Source organism: Rhinoraja longicauda, chromosome 41 (genome assembly GCF_053455715.1).
Source record: "Rhinoraja longicauda isolate Sanriku21f chromosome 41, sRhiLon1.1, whole genome shotgun sequence".
In the NCBI taxonomy this organism is placed as follows: Eukaryota; Metazoa; Chordata; class Chondrichthyes; order Rajiformes; family Arhynchobatidae; genus Rhinoraja; species Rhinoraja longicauda.
The window spans coordinates 14,283,855-14,305,835 of NC_135993.1; the positions used below are offsets into that span (position 1 = coordinate 14,283,855).

Sequence of the window (21,981 nt, forward strand, 5' to 3'; positions counted from 1 at the left end):
AGAGAGTATAGGAAAGGTTAAGAAAGACACCAGAATTAATGGGACAGAAATCTCACGAAGGGATAGGAGGGTATGGCAACGCAAATAGGAATCGATGTGAAAGGTGAGGTGAGTTATGGATTAAAAGTATTATATAGGTATATTTTGCATTTTAAAATTATACTTAGCTTCAGTATTACCAGTTCATTTTTACTAGATTACAATTCAAAGGCAGATAAAACATGCTGTGAGAAAAGTCAAAACGCACCCTCCAGTGTTCCGTCGCTGGTAGGATTTAGCGCTAAACACCCCAATACCCCCGCCATCACCCCCGCAATTTATTGCATACCTCAACGGCAATTCCCCCGGGGACAGAGCGCCTGTATGATTGTCCATTTATACCCAGTTAATAAAAGTGCAAGGAGCATTATCTTTATACACCCGGCCACATCAATGGAAGACATTTTTTGCACATGTGGAATTAATTTTTAATGTTTCAATTTTCAGTTAATTTAATGGCGATCGCAATCCTGTCCCGCGGAAAATGCGGTCTCTCTAAATGTATCACTCGCTACCTGGTGGCTATGGCGGCAGCGGATCTGATGGTGGTAGTCGCTGCTGTTGTCGTGGAACAGGTTAATAACATTTATTTGTTTGCCAAATTCCTGCTTATAACTCCGATATGCGCACTTGCACTTGTGGTAAGAATGGCAGCAATGGATTGCTCAGTTTGGTTAACGGTCGCTTTCACCTCGGATCGATGCATCGCCATCTGTTGTCAAAACCAGCGGAAACGATACTGTACAGATAGAATTGCTTCTGGGATGATAGTAACAATTGGAGCGTTGAGCTGTCTGAGGTGCATTCCGTTTTTCTTCACTGTGGAGCCTTACGTTATAATTGACCATGTGCCTTGGCGTTGCGCCGCCACAGCTGAATACGTTTCGTCATCTGTGTGGAAAGCATACGAGTTAATTGACACCATTATTACACCGCTATTACCAATCTGTTTAATTCTATCATTCAATGCTCTAACAATTCGACATATTATAGCCGCGAATAAAGTCCGGCGGGGACTCCGGAATATGGGCGAGAACCTAAAGGATTCAGAGATGGAGAACCGGAGAAAGTCAATGATTTTGTTGTTTGCTCTATCGGCCAATTTCATATTATTGTGGATGCCCTACGTAGTGCACTCTATGAACTGGCAAACGCTAAACTATTCATACACAGACAAATACTTGAGCACCCCGATGTACATTGCGCAACAATTTGCCTTCATGTTGCGACTGCTCAGTACATGCACAAACACGTGTATCTATGGACTGACACAGAAGAAATTCAGGGAAGAATTGAAATGCGGGGCGCAATATCTCTTCTCCTTAACTCAACAGCATTGGAAATAGCGCAATGATTCAAGGCTGAAGAAGGGCAGGAGCCGAAAGAAATATATGCCAGCTGACTCGTTGAGTTACGCCACCATTTGATCTTCTGCTCAGAATGGTTCACGGTTCTGATTGTCACTCGATTTCGTTTTGAAAAAGTAATGGAAAGGATTTGTACACCAACATCAGATTTGCATAAAGCTGGTATCAAAGTCATGACCTGTTGTTTTTTTTTGGTGGGCGGGCTTTGCCATCTTTTAGAAAAATGGTAGCGAATGTGCATTGAGCGCGGAAACTCCTTTACAGAATCGATGCTTTGGAAACCTAAAAAAACATCTGATCCTGACCTAAAATTCCCTCCGCTTACTTCATAGTGTTGCACATGTTTGTATTAGGCGGGAGAGGGACAGATCCACACATGATGCCGCTTTAGTTTTGTTCATGACTTCGCATGGATAAAGTAGCCATTTTCCACAATTAAATTTACTTGTAACGATTATATGTTGTCCAAAACACAATGTCTGTTCCAAATGATAGCTTTAAGACTTCCCATCTAATCAATATTTCAGTCCTTTGAAGCGATGAGCGAATGATACCAGGTATTAGATCATCTGTTTATGCAGATCTCACGATAATTTAAATCTGCTTGTATTTAATTACTTGCCATTGAAATAACCTTCGCGTTCTGGTCAATCTGGGAATACATATCCCTGATGAATATGCCGCCACTGTTACTCGGTTGCGTCTTCCTTTAGTTGCTGTAAAATACCCACCGATTTTCCTATGGTATGGACCATGAAAATTCTTCTCGTGCTAGAGTGGAAAGTGCCGTGTTTCAACCGGGACCGGCGAAATCGGCGGAACGGAGAAAGGTTGTTTGTTGCCTGTCTGATAACAGTAACTTTTTCGTGTGTTGTGCCGTGTCATTTAAGGGAAACATCTATCTGTACACAACCACGCACTGTCCGTTGCTAGCAACCCGGATCGGATCACCGTTCCGTCTTTTGTTAGGAGATCCGACCAAAGTGTCCTTCAGTTCACTACCACATTACGATGTTTATCTGCAATCCCTACTGTTTCTTATTTTATTTACAGATACGTCCACCAGATATGGTATTCCGTCTTCTGGACTCCATGAAGCAATTTGAATCGTAGTAGTAAATGTAACAGATGCGGGACTGAGTGTAAAGTGACGCGGTTTACGAAAGAAACACGATTAAGAAAATTAACAATCCTCCCTCTTTTCTTTCAAATTCTCGAGCGACTTCGTCATGTCTACAGATAGATATGAACAGCTGCTGACGACCCTCAAGAAACTTAGACCAACTTTCTTATTTAACTACTGCAGTCTGTATGGCGAAGAAACTCTGGGTCTCTGGAAAAAAAATGCGAGATTGTGGACGATCAGCCATGATCACAATAAATGGCGATGTTGGCTCGAAGGGCCGAATGGCCTCCTCCTACACCTATTTTCTATGTTTCTGTTTCTATGTAAAATTTTGAATGAGAGGCGCTATATTTCAAGATTTCAAGGTCAAGGTTAGCTTATTGTCACATGTACCGGTTGAGGTACAGTGACATTTGAGTTACCATAAACCCATACTAAATGAAAAACAACAAGATACACAACCCCATAAAAGTTAACATAAACATCCTTCACTGTGGACTCCACATTCCTCACGGTGATGGAAGGCAATAAAGTTCAATATTATTCTTTGTTCTCCCGCTGTCGGAGCAGTCAAACTATCCACATTCGGGGCGACCAAAGCCCTCGCCGCCGACGATCGAAGCCCCGTCGGGGTAATCGACACTCGCACGTCTGGGGCAGTTGAAACTCTCTCCGCAGATGGAGCTCCCGAATCGGCCTCTTCTTAGCAGAGACCGCGGGCTTCACGATGTTCATGTCCACACGCCCCGCGGCCCGAGCTTCGATCCCCGGCTAAGGGATCGCAAGCTCCGCGATGTTAAAGTCCCGCACACTCCCATGGGTTGGAACGCAGGGTCGGTCACCAGGAAAGGACGCCAACTCTACGATGTTCGGCAGCCGTGGGGAGGGAGAAACGATACGGGAAAAAATCGCATCTCCGTCGAGGTAAGAGATTGGAAAAAAAAGGTTCCCTCAATCCCCAACCCCCCCCCCCGTAACCCAACATAAAAGAAACCAAGGAACACTAAAACATACTTTTTAAATAAATATTAAAAACAACTAAAAGAAGAAAGCGCAGACAGACTGTTGGCAAGGCAACCACTGCAGGTGGCGCCCCGGTGTTCTCAGCATGGATTGCATTTTCCGATAGCTCTGATGACATTTTCGGTTTGAAGTAATCGAGGGTTAGGATGATGCATTGAATTAAATTGATCATGATCACGTGTGGCCAATCTGAATTACATTTAGGGAGGCCATTTATTATAATACAGAATACATACAGAGCTTTATTTGTCATTCGGTACCGAGGCACCGAACGAAATTACATTGCAGTCACACACAAAAACAAAAAAAAGAACACAAGACACACGACCCCAACACAAACATCCATCACAGTGACTCCAAACACCCCCTCACTGTGATGGAGGCAACAAAACTTCCACTCTCTTCCCCACGCGCCGCCACGCGTGACCAAGAATATTTCCAAGAATAAATCAGATTCCAATTAGATTGGTTTCGGACCCCAAGAAAGGGAGTTTGTAGAGGGCCTCCGAGACGGATTCTTAGAGCAGCTTGTACTGGAGCCTACAAGAGAGAAGGCAATTCTGGTTTACGTGTTGTCAAATGACCCAGATTTATTAAGGGAACTCAAGGTAAAGGGATGGCTTGGAAGTAGTGATCATAAGATAATAAATTTTAATCTCTAATTTGAGAGGGAAAATTTTAAACCAGGGATGCCATTGTTGCAGTTGAACAATGGGACGATGAAGGCATGAGCGAGGAGCTGGCCAAGGCCGAATGGAAAATGATCCTAGCAGGAATGACGTAGGAACAGCAATCGAATGAATTTCTGGGCATAATCCAAAAGGAGCAGGATCATTTCATTCCAAAGAGGAAGAAAGATTCTAAGGAAAGTAAGAGGCAACGGTGGCTGAAAATGGAAGTTAGAGATGGAATAAAACTAAAAGATAAGGTGTATAACATAGCAAAGATTAACGGGAAGCCAGAGGATTGGGTAAATTTCAAAAGAGAACAGAAGGTGGCAAAGAGGGCAAGAAAGGCTGAAAAGATGAGGTACGAAGCGAAGCTGGCCAAGAATACAAAGAAGGACAATAAAAACTTATTTAGGTATGCTAAGAGAAAAAGATTAGCAAAGATAAATGTGGGTCCCTTGAGGGCAGAAATGGGTGAAATTAATATGCGTAAAAAGGAAATGGCAGAACTGTCTTCACTAAGGAAGACACAAACAATCTCCCAGATGTACTAGTGGACAGAAGAACAAGGGAGACAGAGGAACTGAAAGAAATTTGCATTAGGCGAGAAATTGTATTGGGTAGACTGATGGGACTGAAGGCTGATAAATCCCCAGAGCCGGACGGTCTGCATCCCAGGGTACTCAAGGGGTGGCTCTAGAAATCGTGGACGCATTGATGATCATTTTCAAATGTTCAATAGATTCAGGCTCAATTCTGTGAATTGGAGGGTAGCTAATGTTATCCCACTTTTCAAGAAAGGAGTGAGAGAAAAACGCGGAATTATAGACTAGTTAGCCTGACATCGGTGGTGGGGAGGTCGCTGTAGTCAATTATTAAAGAGGTAACAATGGCGCATTTGGATAGCAGTAAAAGTATTGGCCCAAGTCAACATGGATTTATGAAGGGGAAATCCTGCTTAACTACGCTTCTGGATTTTTTTGACGATGTGACAAGTAAAATGGATGAAGGAGAGACAGTAGATGTAATGTATCTAGACATTCATAAAGCCTTTGATGAGGTTCCACACCTTAAGAGGTTGGTAAGCAACATTAGAGCACATGGTATTGGGGGTAGGGTATTAACATGGATAGAGAATTGGTTGCAGACAGGAAGCAAAGAGTAGAAATAAACGGGTCCTTTTCAGAATGGCAGGCAGTGGAGAGTAGAGTGTCGTAAATATTTACATTATATATTAATGATTTGGATGATGGAATTAGAAGGAAGTGCAACGAGACCTTGGTCTCCTTGTATACCAGTCCGTGAAAATAAATATACAGGTAGAGCAAGCAGTGAAGAAAGCTAATGAAATGTTGGCCTTCATAACGGGATGATTTCATTATCGTAGCAAAGAGGTCCTTCTGTAGTTGTATTGGGCCCTGGTGAGACCACATCTGGTGTATGTGTGCAGTTTTGGTCTCCTAATTTGATGGAGGACGTCCTTGCTATTGAGGCAGTTCAGCGTATGTTCACGAAGTTAATCCATGGGATGGAGGGACTGTCACATGAGGAAAGATTGGAAAGACTGGGCTTGTATTCACTGGAGTTTAGAAGGATGAGAGGGGAGCTGAAAGAGACGTATGAAATTATAGAAGGACTGAACAAGATAGATGCAGGAAAATTGTTCCCAATGTTGCGGGAGTCCAGAACCAGGGGCCACAGTCTTAAAAGAAAGAGAATGGCATTTAAAACTGAGGTGAGAAGAAACGTTTTCACCTAGAGAGTTATGAATTTGTGGAATTCTCTGCCACAAAAGGCCGATTCACTGGATGAATTTAAAAGAGTTAGATAGGTGCTAGTGGAATCGAGGGATATGGGGCGAAGCCATGCACTGGTTACTGATTGTGGATGATCAGCCATGATCACAATGAATGGCGGTGCTGGGTCGAAGGGCCAATTGGCCTCCTCCTGCATTTATGTTCTATGCTTCTATGTTTCTATGTTTCCAAAATGACGGGTGGTACCATAATTGTATCCGATCTTTTAAGACTTCAAAACATACTTTACCTCTTTAACATTTAAAATAAACAGACATGCAGCACGTGTTTGGAATATGGGACGAAACCGGAGCCCCCGGAGAAACTGCGAGAATGTACAGACCTCGTACAAACACCACCCGTAGTAAGAATTGAACCCGTGTCTCTGCTGCTGTTTTACACATTGGACACTGTGGGCACTGAAGTTGACGTGTTGAGAAGGGGTGTTATAGACAATAGACAATAGACAATAGACAATAGGTGCAGGAGTAGGCCATTCGGCCCTTCGGCCATTCACTGTGATCGTGGCTGATCATCCACAATCAGTACCCCGTTCCTGCCTCCTCCCCATATGCCTTGACACCGCTATCTTTAAGAGCTCTATCTAACGCTCTCTTGAAAGTATTCAGAGAATCGGCCTCCACTGCCTTCTGAGGCAGAGAATTCTACAGATTCTCAACTCTCTGGATGAAAAGGTTTTTCCTCATCTCCGTTCTAAACGGCTAACTCCTTATTTTTAAAATGTGCCTCCTGGTTCTGCACTCCCCCAACAACGGGAACATGTCTCCAACCTTTAGCGTGTCCAATCCCTTAATAATCTTTTATGTTTCAATAAGATCCCCTCACTTTCTGCAAATTCCAGTGCATACAAGCCCATTCGTTCGACATATGACAGTCCAGCCATCCCAGGAATTAACGTACGCTGAACTCCCTCAATAGCAAAAACGTCCTTCCTCAAATCTGCAGACCAAAACTGCACACAATACTCCAGGTGTGGTCTCACCAGTGCCCTGTACATCTGCAGAAGGACCTCTTTCATCCTAAACTCAACTCCTCTTGTTATGAAGGCCAACGTGCCATTAGCTTTCTTCATTGCCTGCTATACCTGCCTGCTTACTTTCAGTGACTGATGAACAAGGACACCCAGATCTCGTTGTACGCTCCCTTTACCTAAGTTGACTCTATTCAGATAATAATCTGCCTTCCTGTTCTTGCCACCAAAGTGGATAACCTCACATTTATCCACATTAAACTGCATCTGCCATGCAACTGCCCACCTACTCAACCTGACCAAATCACCCTGGATCTTCATAGCATCCTCGTCACAGTTCACACTGCCACACAGCTTTGTGTCATCTGCAAATTTGCTAATGTTGCTTTTAATCCCTTCGTCTAAATCATTGATAAATATTGTAAATAGCTGGGTCCCAGCACCGAGCCTTGTGGTAACCCACTATTCACTGCCTACCACTCTGAAAGGAACATGTTAATCCCTACTCTTTGCTTCCTGTCTGCCAACTAATCGTCTATCCATGTCATTACCCTACCACCACAACCATGCGCTCCAATTTTGCCAACTAATCTCCTATGTGGGACCTTATCAAATGCTTGTTGACAATCCAGGCACACTACATCCACTGGCTCTCCCCGTGCATTTTCCTAGTTACATCTGCAAAAAAATCCGGAAGATTAGTCATTAGAAGATTAGGATTTCCCTTTCGTAAATCCATGCTGACTCGGACCGATCCTGTTACTGCTATCCAAATGTGCCTCTATTTCATCTTTTATAATTGACTCCAGCAGTTTTCCCCACCACCGATGTCAGGCTAACTGGTCTATACTTCCCTGCTTCCCCTCTCCCTCCTTTCTTAAAATGTGGGTTAACGTTAGCTACCCTCCAATCCACAGGAACTGATTCTGAATTTATGGAACATTGGAAAATGATCACCAATGCGTCCACGATTTCTAGAGTCACTTCCGTAAGTACCCTGGGATGCAGACCATTAGACTCTGGGGATTTATCAGTCTACTTAACACCATTTCCTGCCGAATGTGGAGTTCCTTCATTTACTCCGCCACCCTAGGTCCTCTAGACACTGGTACATCTGGGAGATTTTTTGAGTCTTCCTGAGTGAAGACAGATACAAAGCACCTACTCAACTAGTCTGCCATTTGTTCCCCACTATAAATTCACCTGTTTCTGTTTTCAAAGGACCCACATTTGGTTTAACTGTGTATTCCTCTTCACATACCGAAAGAAGCTTTTACTATCCTCCTTTATATTCTTGGCTAGCTTACCTTCGTACCTCACCTTTTCTCCGCGTATTGCCTTTTTAGTTTTCTTCTGTTGCCCCATCCCCTGGCTTCCCACTTATCTTCGCTCTGTTATACTACTTCTCTTTAATTTTAAAGTGTCATTGACTTATCTTGTCAGTTACGGTCGCCTCTTGCTCCCCTTAGAATCTTTCTTCCTCTTTGAAATGTACTGATCCTGCACCTACTGTATTAATCCCAGAAACACCTGCCATTGTTGTTCCATTGTCGTCCCTACGAGGTTCTCTTTCCAGTCAACTTTGTCCATCTGCTCCCTTATGCCTCCATAGTCCCCTTTACTCAACTGTAATACTGACACCAACATTTTCCTTCTCCATCTCAAATTGTAGATTAAAACTTATCATATCATGGTCAGTACCTATCCATACTGACTCTACATCTCGTGATCCCATGTCACCCCACGCAAGGGACTGAATTTCATTCCTTACCCACCCCTTCTGCCCACCTCTCTGTCTTTTAGATAGGAATATTGCGTTCCCAGCCCTGGTCCTCTTGCAGCCATGTCTCTGTAATTCCCACGACATCAAACTTACCAATCTCTACCTGCGCCTCAAGCTCATCCACCTTATTTATTTTACTTCGTGCACTCATATACAACACTTTAACTAAGATATTCACCTCAATTCTCACACCGATCACTATTGCCCCTGTCCTTACACTCTTATCCGTTCCCGAACCTTCCTTCCCATTAATTTGGTAGTCTTTTGTAACCTTCTTGTACTCACTTCCCGTTTAACTACATCTTTGTGCACCCAATTTATCAATCCCTGCCGCCTCTCCACCCCCCCCCCCCCCCGCTCTTTAGTTTAATCCCGCACGTGTAGCACTAGCAAACCTGCCTGTCAGAATGTTGGTCCCCCTCCAGATCAGGTGTAACCTGTCCCTTTTGTACAGGTCACATCTACTCCAGAAGAGATCCCAGTAGTCTATAAATCTAAATCCCTGCTCCCTGCACCAGCCCGCCAGCCACACATTCAGATCCCCTACCTCCCTGTTCCTGCCCGCACCAGCACGAGGTACAGGAAGCAATCCAGAGATAACCACCCCAGAAGTCCTTTTCTCAGTCTTCTTCCTAACTCTCTAAACTCACGTTGCAGAACCTCCTTCCTCTTCTTCACGGTGTCATTTATGCCCACATGCAGAAATAATTCTGGCTGCTCACCTTCCCTCTGGACGATGTTTTGAAGTCGTTCCGAGACATCGTGAACGCTGGCACCAGGGAGGCAAGAGACTATCCTCGAGTCTCGCCTGCCGCCACAGAATCTCCTGTCCTCACCTCGGACAATGGACTCACCCACCACTATGACTGCCCGGCGTCGGTTTCACCGGTCGAGTCTCATCGCGAAGAATGGAGCCAACGACCTGTCCGCTGCTCGAATTGGAAACGTCGTCTGCCCCCGACAGATCCCAAGAGGGTGCACCTGTTTTCATTAGGTACAACCACCGGGGTCTCCTGCACTCATCGTTTACTCCCCTTTCTCACAGTCACCCACCTTCTCTCTTCCTGTATCCTTGGCGTGACAACCTCACTGAACGTCTTGTCCAGGAAACTCTCATTTTCCCGGATGGGCCTGAGATCATCCAGCTGCTTCTCCAGTTCCCAAACACGTTCATTCAGGAGTTGCACCTGGCCACAATTACTGCAGATATAGTTTCCAGAAGCATCAGCTGTGTCCCTGACTTCCCATATCCTGCAGGAAACACACAGTAACAAATTGCCTGTCATTTCTTCCGTGGGCAAAAATCTGAAATCACAAATTTCGATTAAGGGTAGCCTTCTTGCCTCAGCCTCCTCGCCGAAGACTCTCGAGCCAAAGACTCATACTTTACTCAACAATGTACTTCACCTCAACAAGGCCGCTCACCCGAGAGCAAGCCCCACTTTTATTTGCTGTTCAAAGCTTTAACTTCTGCAGTCCACCCCCGCACTGGCTCCTTCACGTGCCACTCCTCAGCCGACCTTGAAAGGTATGTGTTACAGTTTGGCTCCGACCGGTTATTAAATGACCCGCCCTTGAAAACTCACCAAGGCTTTAACTTCGGCAGGCAATCGCCCGCTCTCGCTCCTTCACCTGCCGCTTGTCTGCCAACCTTGATGATATGTGTGCAGGCTACCTCCGTCCAGTTTTTTAATGACCCGCTCTTGAAAACTCACTAAGGGTTTATCGTTATTCTAAGACTGTGGCCCCTGGTTCTAGACTCCAACAACATTGGGAACATTTTTCCTGCATCTTGCTTGTCCAGTCTTTTATAATTTTATATGTATCTATAAGATCCCCTCTCATCCTTCTAAACTCCAGTGAATACAAGCCTAGTCTTTTCAATCTTTCCTCGTATGACAGTCCCGCAATCCCAGGGATCAATCTCCTGAACCTACCTCAACTACAAGGATGTCCTTCCTCAAATTTGTTGTACTTCTTGGTCCGCTATGTTTTATACCGTTGTTATGACTCTGGAATGACTACAACTACACATATTTAGGGGTTTGAAAGCCGAGCATAAATCCAGGCTCAGTTTATTTCACGGCCACCTGGAACCAGAGTGCCGCCATATTACGTCATGCTCATATATAGATGTTGCTACGCGGGCAAACAAAATAGTCCTTGTGATATAACAAAATATTCCTTGCAATATCACAACATCCCCCTTGTCTTATATAAAATAAAATATATTTTACAAACAAATTCTAAACACAAATGTTTTTTTTTATAAACACCAAAATTCTTCAATGGTAACGATTATCAACAGTAACGTGCAGCTTTCTTACTAACACGTCCTGAACGTGTTACGTATTCTCCATCAGCATTATGTGCCGGTCGTTCCTCCTCTTTATGTTTGGTCTCAGTCATGTTGCTGTCTGGAGTAACGCAGTGGGGAGCAAAACCTGGTTTCTCCAATGGCGGAACATCTCTCAATGATGGAAGATCTTAATTGTGGTTCGTCACAGATTATTCTCACTTCTGCTGGTATCCAGACATGAGTTGCTTGATCCAGAACACGGACTTTCTGTCCAATGTGTAATGGTTTCAAGTCTTGTCTCTTGACTGAATTGTCAAAATGTGCCTTCATACTCTGCTTGCGCTCTTCAAGTCGCTCAAAGTTCCTCTGCCCTTTGGAATGCCTTGTGCGTGTCAAGGTTAGTGGGTAGAGGTGTCCAAATCTGTCTTCCAAACATCATCTCAGCTGGTGACGGTAACTTGGAATCAATCAGCGTAGTACGCAAGTTGAGTAAAGCTGCTGCTACACTGTTCTGTTGTCAAGGACTTCTTGATGACGGATTTCATCGTTCGTACCATTCTCTCAACAAGTCCATTTGACTGAGCGTACCTAGGTGAGGACGTCATATAGGTGATTCCCCATTGCTTGCACATGGACTTGAACGGTTCTCCAACAAATTGTGGGCCGTTGTCGGGGATGATTTCTATCGCTGCTCCTTGGAGGCCAAATGTTGCAGTCACCATATTAGCAACCATGGCACTGGTGGTACTTGTCAGCCTATGCACCACCGGAAACTTGAAATGGTAATCTACCATGACAAGATATTTTATGTTGTCAAGTTCAAAAAGATCCATTGCTCTTTTGGTCCAAGATGTGACTGGTATCTCGTGTGGTATGAGTGTTTACCTCGTTTGCTCTCGAATGTGCTTCTGGCACTGACTACACCTTCGTACAAGGTCATCACTGTGACAGTTCATGTTGGGCTATTAGACCGTTGGTGTTGCTAGAAGTCTTGTCTTTGTTTTGTCTATTTTTTTCTTTTTTTTTCTTTACCTTTCTAGGGCTAAGTCACACAAACCGCTGCCACCATGTTGTACTTCGTGGTCCGGTATCTGTTATACCGTTGTCATGACTCTGGAATGACCACAAGTACACCTATTTAGGGGTTTGAAAGCCGAGCATAAATCCAGGCTCAGTTTATTTCACGGCCACCTGGAACCAGAGTGCCCGCCAATATTACGCCATTCTCATATATACATGTTGCTACGCGGGCAAAAAAATAGTCCTTGTGATATAACAAAATAGTCCTTGCAATACCACAACAAAATTAGGAGACCAAAAGTGTACAAAATACTCCAGATGTGATCTTACCAGGGCCCGCTACAACTGCAGAAGAACCTCTTTACTCCTATACTGAAATCCTCTCGTTATGAAGCTTTCCTCACTGCCTGCTGTACCTGCACGGCAACTTTCAGTGACTGGTGTACAAGGCCACCCAGGTCTCGCTGCACTTCCCCCTTACCTAACCTGACCCCGTTGAGATAATAATCTGCCTCATTGCTTTTGCCGCCAAAGTGGATACCCTCTCATTTATCTACATTATACTGCATCTGCCATGCATCTGCCCACTCACTCAACCTGTCCAGGTCACCCTGCAACCTCCTACCATCCTCTTCCAAGTTCACACTGTCACCTAGCTTTGTATCATCTGCAACCTTGCTAGTGTTACTTATAATTCCTTCGTCCAAATCATTAATATATATGGTAAATGTTTACGGCCCCAACACCGAGCCTTGCGGCACTCCACTCGGCAGTGCCTGCCATTCTGAAAAGGATACGTTTACTCCTACTCTTTGCTTCCTGTCTGCCAACCAATTCTCTATCCATGTTAACACTCTACCCCCAATATCATGTTGCTCACCAATCCTCCGTGTGGGACCTTATCAAAGGCTTTCTGAAACTCTAGATAGAGTACATCCACTGGCTCCCTTCCATCCATTTTACTTGTCAAGTCCTCAAATAAATTCCAGAAGATTAGTCAAGCATGATTTCCCTTTCACAAAACCATGCTGACTTGGACTTATCCTTTCACTGCTATCGAAATGCACCGTTATGACCTCTTTAATAATTGACTCCAGCATCTTTCCCACCACCGATGTCAGTCTAACTGGTCTGTACTTCCCAGTTTTCTTTCTCACTCCTTTCTTGAAAAGTGGGATAACATTAGCTTTCCTCCAATCTACAGGAACTGATCCTGAATCTATTGAACATTGGAAAATGATCACCAATGCATCCACTATTTCTAGAGCCAACTCCCTGAGTACTCTGGGATGCAGAACATCAGGTCCTGGGATTTATCAACCTCCAGCCCCATCAGTCTACCCAATACTATTTATCGACTAAGGCAATTTCTTACAGTTCCTCTACCACCCTAGATCCTCCGTCGTCTAGTACATCTGGGAGATTGTTTGTGTCTTCCTTAGTGAAAACAGATCCAAAGTACCTGTTCAACTCTTCTGCCTTTTCCCTGTTACATATGATATTTTGACCCGTGTCTGCCTTCAAGAGACCCACATTTGCCTTTGCTAATCGTTTTCTCTAAACATATCTAAAGAAGCTTTTACTGTCCTTTTTAATATTCTTGGCTAGCTTCCCCTCGTACTTCATCTTTTCAGCCCCTATTGCCCGTTTTATTACCTTCTATTGTCCTTTGAAAGTTTCCCAATCCTCTGGCTTCCCGCTACCCTTTGCGGTGCTATACTTCTTTTCTTTTAGTTTTATTCAATCCCAAACTTCCCTTGTCAACCACGGTTGCCTCATACACCCTTAGAATCTTTCTTCCGCGTTGGAATGAAATTATCCTGCATATTCCGGATTATGCCCAGAAATTCCTGTCATTTCTGTTCCACCGTCATTCGATCCCTTTCCACTCAACCATGGCCGGCTCATTTCTTATGCCTTCATAGTCCCCTTTGTTTAAATGCAACACTGACTCTTCCGATTTAACGTTCTCCCTCTCAAGTTGCAGATTAAAACTACTCAAATTATGATCACTACCTCCAAGCGGCTCTTTTACCTCGAGTTCTCTTATCAAATCTGGTTCATTGGACAACACTAAATCCAGAATTACCTTTTTCTCTGGTAGGCTCTATTACAAGCTGCTCGAAGAATCCATCCCGGAGGCACTCAACAAACTCTCTTTCTTGGGGCCCAGAACCAACATGATTTTTCCAGTCTACCTGCATATTGAAATCCCCATCACCACAGTGGCATTCCCTTTCTTACATGCCAGTTTTAACTCCTGCTACAACTTACACCCTACACCCGGGCTACTATTTGGGGGTCTGTGGATAACACCAATTAGTGCCTACTTACCTTTACTATTCCTCAACTCTATCCACAGTGACTCTACCTCTTCAGTCCCTATGTCACCCCTCGCAAGGGACTGCATTTCGTCCCTCGCCAACAGAGCTACCCCACCGCCTCTGCACACCTGCCTGTCCTTTCTATAGGATGTATAACCCTGAATATTAAATTCCCAGGCCCGATCCTCCAGCAGCCACGTCTCTGTAATCCCCACAATGTAATATCTACTAATCTCTAACTGAGTCTCAAGCTTAACTACTTTACTTCTTGTACTTCGCGCATTCATAAACAATACTTTTAATTCCTTCCGCATCCCACCATTCACATCGATTCGCATTGCACTTGGCCATCACCTCCTATCCCTTTGTGAGCTTTATTTCCCGTTTATTCTGGGGTTATTGACGATCCCTTTACTCTCCCTCCCTTTAACTCCATCCTTGACTATCCCATTTGAGACCCCTCCCCCGCATATTTATTTTAAAACCACCCGTGTAGCAGTGGCAAACCTGCCTTCCAGAATGCTGGTGCCCCACCTGTTAATGTGCAATCCGTCCCTTTTTGCACAATTCCCCCTTACGCCAAAACACCAGGACCACAGTGGTCTAAGATTCTAAATCCCTGCCCCCTGCACCAGCTCATCAGCCACACATTCAGGTCCTGTATCTCCCTGTTCCTGCCTTAACCAGCACGAGGAACCGGAAGTAAGGCGCAGATGACCACCCTGGATGTCCTGCTTTTCAGCATCTTTCCGAGCTCTCTAAAGCCACGCTGCAGAATATCTATCCACTTCTTTCCGACGTCGTTTTTGCCGACATGCACTACCACTACTGCCTGTTCACCTTCTCCCTTGAGGATTTTCTGCACTCTGTCCGTGACATCCTGGATCCTGGCAGCACACCATCGGGAAGCCACATGTGCAGAGAGCGAAAGAGTCAAATTGCATCACTAGGTTCGCTCCATCCTGCATGGAAATCATTGATGTTCTTTCGTGATTCAGCATGAGTGAACCTGAACACTATATTTGAATTAAAATCCATTGCTGAAGCAAATGGATCAAGCCGACATATTCCAGTGAGAATACCAACTTAGTTTCGCTATTTCTGTTTATGTCGTCATGTTGTTTACACAACAATTCACAACCATTACAAGACCATTCGTATTTGCTCATTGCCATGATCGGATTATTGCCGTGTCAATGGAGGGTTACCTTCACGTATAAATTAAGTATTATCCGTGGAATGCTTGGGCTCAGATCGTCTGTCGGACCTGCTGCTTCTATATCGACGAAGGTACTGTTTCAGGAGTAAGATGGCACACGAATATGCAGTAATCTATCACATACAACGCGTTTATTATCCTTTTCTTGCAATCTTTGGAGTTATCGGTGTTAATGCAGCGGATCTCTGTTTCCTGCACAGGGATTCGCTTGCTGCACATTTTGCACCGCTATCTGCTAAGTTCAGACATTTCAATGCTGGAATTCCGCGATTTCTGTCGTTGTAACCGTAACGGTCAGTGAATACTTAATGGTGATACGCTTAGATGACTTACCTTTCTATTCAATGAGGTTTCATGATATGAACAGCATTCGTAGAATCAGGGGTGATTGGAACGAAGCGATTCATGGGAACGTGGGCGTTATTTTCTCCACGATTTCATTGGTTGATTTTGCAGGGATTACAATGTGTTTAATTGTAGTCACTGTTGCAATATATTACCAAAATGTGTCCAGATGTGAGATCATTTCAGAAACCCAGCCTATAAAAAAATGCTGAAAGTTCTGAAATGCTTTGTTCAGTTTCATTGTGTTTAAGTTCCGTAGGATATACAATAGTCTACAGTGCATATGATGGAATGACCTGCTTATCCACTGATCCATAGATTGCAATAATCCATAAATTAAAGCAGAAGTGATTTAGATCGCCGCCTCGTCCATTTGGATTTGGTTCAGTTACCTCTTACAGGGAGCTCGGGGATGAATTGGATCCCGAAGGATCTGGGGTAAAGATTGTTTATTTCCAGTGGCCTAAGCATTTATCGACGACACTAAGAGCAGGAATACTGGCGTATCAGGCGAGCCACTTCATTTGCAGACAAGTCGGAGTTCAATCTTGATTAACTCGCAGATTACCTCCCACGTACCAAAAGCATACGGTATGGCAGGTTATTTGTACATTGTAAATGGTTCCGTCTGTGCAATTAGTGTAACTGTGTGCCTGGCCGTCCGTGAAACTGATTTGTGCTACGTGCTTCGATGAAATCGGCTGTGGTTTATCTGATTCATAAAAATTGACTGGGAAAAGGGGAAGAGTGCGGAGACTAGGAGATACTTGTAGGACGGGATTTTGGAAGACAGGGGAACTGAAAGAAATTTGCATTAGGCGAAAAAAGGTATCGGGTAGACCTATGGGACTGAAGGCTGAAAAATCCGCAGAGCCTGATGGTCTGCATCCCACGGTACTCAAGGAAGTGGCTCTAGAAATCGTGGGCATATTGGTGATCATTTTCCAATGTTCAATATATTCAGGATCAATTTCTGTGGACTGGAGGGTAGCAAATGTTATACCACTTTTCAAGAAAGGAGCGAGAGAGAAAACGGGGAATTATAGATCATGTTAGCCTGATATCGATGGTGGGGGAGATGCTGGAGGCTCGGTGCTGGGTCCGCAACTATTTTACAATATATATATTATGATTTAGATGATGGAATTAGAAGTAACACGAGCAAGTTTGCAAATGACACAAAGCTGGGTGGTAGTGAGAACCGCGAAGCGGATGTTAGGAAGTTGCAGGGTGACTTCGACAGGTTGAGTGAGTGGGCAGATGCGTGGCAGATGCAGTATAATGTAGATAAATGTGAGATTATCGACTTTGGCGGCAAAAAGAAGGCAGATTATTATCTCAATGGTGTCAGATTAGGTAAAGGGGAAGTGCAACGAGACCTGTGTGTCCTTGTACACCAGTCATTGAAAGTAGGCGTACAGGTACAGCAGGCAGTGAAGAAAGCTATATGAGAGGATTTGAGTCTAGGAGTAAAGAGGTCCGTCTGCCGTTATATATGGCCCTGGTGAGACCACTTCTGGAGTATCGTGCGCAGTTTTTGGTCTCCTAATTTGAGGAAGGTCATCCTTGCTATTGGGGCAGTGCAGCGTAGGTTCACGAGGTTAATCCCTGGGATGGCGAGACTGTCATCCGAGGACGGATTGGAAAGACTGGAATTGTATTCACTGGAGATTAGAAGGATGAGAGGGGATCTTATAGAGACGTATAAAATTATAAAAGCCCTGGACATGCTAGATGCAGGAAAAATGTTTCCGATGTTGGGGGCGTCCAGAACCAGGGGCCACAGTCTAAGAGTAAATAGGAGGCCATTTATAACTGAGGTGAGAAGAAACGTTTTCACCCAGAGAGTTATGAATTTGTGGAATTCTCTGCCACAGAACGCAGTGGAGCCCAATTAACTGGGTGAATTTAAAAGAGTGTCAGATAGAACTCAAGGGGATAGTGGGATCAAGGGATATGGGGAGAAGGCAGGCAGAGGTTACTGATTGTGGAAGATCAGCCATGAGCACAATGAATGATGGTGCTGGCTCGAACGTCCGAGTGGTCTCCTCCTCCACCGATTTTATAGACAATAGACAGTAGACAATAGACAACAGATGCAGGAGTAGGCCATTCGGCCCATCGAGCCAGCACCACCATTCAATGTGATCATGGCTGATCATTCTCAATCGGTACCCCGTTCCTGCCTTCTCCCCATACCCCTTGACTCCGCTATCATTAAGAGCTCCCTCCAGCTCTCTCTTGAAAGCATTCGGGGAATAGGCCTCCACTGCCTTCTGAGGCAGAGAATTCCACATATTTACAGATCTGAAAAGGTTTTTCCTCATCTCCGTTCTAAATGGCCTACCCCTTATTCTTAAACTGTGGCTCCTGGTTCTGGACTCCCCCAACATTGGGAACATGTTTCCTGCCTCTAACGTGTCCAATCCCGTAATAATCTTATATGTTTCAATATGATCCCCTCTCATCCTTCTAAATTCCAGTGTATACAAACCTAGTCGCTCCAGTCTTCCAAATCCGCCGTTCCGGGAATTAACGTAGTAAACCTACGCTGCACGCCATCAATAGCAAAAATATCCTTCCACAAATTTGGAGACCAAAACTGCACACAGTACCCCAGGTGCGGTCTCACCAGGGCCCTGTAGAACTGCAGAAGGACCTTTTTGCTCCTATACTCAACTCCTCTTGTTATGGCCAACATTCTATTGGCTTTCTTCACTGCCTGCTGTACCTGTATGCTTCATTTCAGTGACTGATGCACTAGGTCACCCAGGTCTCGTTGTACGTCCCCTTTTCCTAACTTGACACCATTCCGATAATAATCTGCCTTCCTATTCTTACCACCAAAGTGGATAACCTCACACTTATCCACATTAAACTGCATCTGCCATGCATCCGCCCACTCACACAACCTGTCCAATTCACCCTGCAACCTCATGGCAGCTTCCTCACATTTCACACTGCCACCCAGCTTTGTGTCATCCGCAAATTTCCTAATGTTACTTTTAATCCCAAATCACTAATATATATTGTAAATAGCTGCGGTCCCAGCACCGAGCCTTGCGGTACCCCACTAGTCACTGCCTGCCATTCTGAAAGGGATCCATTTATCCCCACTCTTTGCTTTCTGTATGCCAACCAATTTTCTATCCATATCAGTACCCTACCCCCAATACCATGGTCTCTAATTTTGCCCACTAATCTCCTATATGGGACCTTGTCGAAGGCTTTCTGAAAGCCAAGGTACACTACATCCACCGGCTCTCCCCTGTCCCTTTTCCTAGTTACATCCTCAAAAAATGCCAGAAGACTTGTCAAGCATGGTTTCCCCTTCGTAAATCCATGCTGACTCGGAACGATCCTGTTACTGCTATCCAAATGCTCCGCAATTTCGTCTTTTATAATTGACTCCTGCATCTTCCCCACCACTGATGTCAGATTAACTGGTCTATAATTTCCTGTTTTCTCTCTCCCTCCTTTCTTAAAAAGTGGGATAACATTAGCTACCCTCCAATCCACAGGAACTGATCCTGAATCTATAGAACATTGGAAAATGATCACCAATGCGTCCATGATCTCTAGAGCCACCTCCTTAAGTAACCTGGGATGCAGACCATCCGGCCATGGGGTACAATATGGCCTCCATGGTGAATGTGGAGGTCGGGGAGAGAGGTGAAACAGAATACAGATGCTTGCCTCTGTTATGTCCCACATAGGTTCTAAATGGTTCACCCATCTCTTTTGAGGTCACAGGAAATGGACAATAATACAAGCTTTAGCAGCTCCGTTCACGACTTCGTGCTCGCACGCATTTCTCCGGATACAGGTCCAATGTTGCACTGCCCTTCCACAGTGTTCCATCCTACTCAAGAACCAGCCCAATTAATTACTGCAACACTTTATGTTCTTCCATTATCTACCAGCCTTGGTCGTACACGCTATCTTAATAATAATAATAATAATACATTTTATTTATATAGCGCTTTTCATATACTCAAAGACGCTTTACAGAGATTTTGAGAACATAGGGAAATGAATAAATAGATAAATAAGTAAATAAATAAATGAACAGAGAAAGGAGACAGAAGGTGAGGTGACCTTCAGTGGTTGAAGGCAGTACTGAACAGGTGAGACTTCAGCGATGTTTTGAATGTGGTGAGTGTGGGGGAGTCTCTAACGGTTTGGGGTAGTGAGTTCCACAGGGTGGGAGCAGCGATGGATGTGGGGGGATAGGAGATTGGCAGCGGCAGAGCGGAGGGTGCAGGTGGGAGTGTGCCTGTGGAGGAGGTCGGTCAGGTAGGATGGCGCCAGGTTATTGAGGGCTTTGTAGGTTATGAGGAGGATTTTGTACTGGATTCTCTGGGGGATGGGGAGCCAGTGGAGTTTATAAAGGACGGGGGTGATATGGTCACGGATCGAGGTGTGTGTGAGTAGACGGGCAGCGGAGTTTTGAATGTATTGAAGTTTATTGATGATTTTTGAGGGTGCGCCATAGAGGAGGCTGTTGCAGTAGTCCAGACGGGAGGTGATGAAGGCGTGGATGAGGGTTTCTGCAGCTGTGGAGGAGAGGGATGGACAGATACGGGCAATGTTTTTGAGGTGGAAGAAGGCTGTCTTTGGGATGTGTTTGATGTGTTTGTCGAAGGAGAGGGTTTGATCAAGGATGATTCCAAGATTCCGGATGTGAGGTGAGGTGGATACTGGGAGACCATCAATGTTGAGGATGAAGTTTTGGGTGGATTTGGTGAGCATTTTTGGACCAATGATGATGATTTCAGATTTGTTGCAATTGAGTTTGAGGAAGTTTGATTGAAGCCAAGATTTTATTTCAGTAATGCAGTTTGTCAGTGTAGAGTATGTGGTGGAGGAGATTGACTTGGTGGAGATGAGGAGCTGGATATCATCGGCGAAGCAGTGGAAGTTGAGACCATGACGGCGGATTAATTGACCAAGGGGGAACAGGTAGAGGATGAAGTGGAGGGGGCCAAGGACTGAGCCTTGGGGGACACCTTGGGGGAGGGGAGCGGTGGAGGATTTACAGTTGTTAATGGAGATGAACTGGTGTCTGTCAGAGAGGTAAGATTTGAACCAGGATAGGGCTGTGCCGGTGATGTTAAGGGAGGTTTCAAGTCGGGTGAGGAGAATGGAGTGATTTATGGTGTCAAAGGCGACGCTGAGGTCAAGTAGGATGAGGATGTTGAGGTTGCCAGCGTCGGAGGAGAGGAGAATGTCGTTTGTGATTTTGAGGAGCGCAGTTTCAGTACAGTGGTTTGAGCGGAATCCGGATTTGAAAGTTTCATACAGGTTATTGGTAGAGAGGTGGTATTTGAGTTGGGAAGCTACAGCACGTTCCAAAACTTTGGACAGAAAGGGTAGGTTGGAGATTGGTCTGAAGTTGTTTGGGGTGTCAGGGTTTAGACCAGTTTTTTTCAGAATGGGGGTGACAGCTGCGATTTTGAGGGATGGCGGGGCGATGCCAGTGGACAGGGAGGAGTTTATTGTTGCAGTGATAAGTGGAGAGAGAGCAGGAAGGCAGGCCGTGACAAAGCTGGAGGGGATGGGGTCCAGAGAGCAGGTGGCAGTTTTTATTCCTGTGAAGAGGTCAGAGAGTTCGGTGGTGGAGTTTGGGGAGAACTGAGGCAGGGGCTGACAGGATAAGGGGGGGCAGGTGGTTTGAGGGGGAGCAGGTGCGTTGGTGGTTAAGGTGCTGTAGATGTTGTCTATTTTGCTTTGGAAGAATGAAAGGAAAGTGGTGCATTTGTCAACTGTGAATGATTGGGAGATGGTGTCCAGGGGGCTGAGGAGTTTGTTTATTGTAGAGAAGAGTGTTTTTGGGTTTCCGGAGCCAGAGTGAATTATTTGAGAGTAGTAGGTGGAGTGGGCATGGGAGAGGGCATCTTTATAGTGCTGTATGTGGTCTTTGTAGGCTTGGGAGTGAATTGTGAGACCTGTTTTGTTGCGGAGTCTTTCAAGTTGGCGGG

The 21,981-nt window shown here is 44.9% G+C and overlaps 1 protein-coding gene across 1 annotated transcript; it reads left to right on the forward strand.

Moving 5' to 3' along the window:
- The first annotated feature begins 563 nt into the window (after nt 1–563).
- LOC144611754 (putative G-protein coupled receptor 139) lies at nt 564–1,385 on the forward strand. Its single transcript, XM_078430992.1, has one exon. It carries the CDS (start codon nt 564–566, stop codon nt 1,383–1,385), a length of 822 nt encoding a protein of 273 aa, XP_078287118.1.
- The last annotated feature ends 20,596 nt before the right edge of the window (nt 1,386–21,981 follow it).

Bases quoted from the DNA above. Each gene is read 5' to 3' on its own strand.
- LOC144611754 (XM_078430992.1), top strand. From the start codon at position 564: ATGGCGGCAGCGGATCTGATGGTGGTAGTCGCTGCTGTTGTCGTGGAA.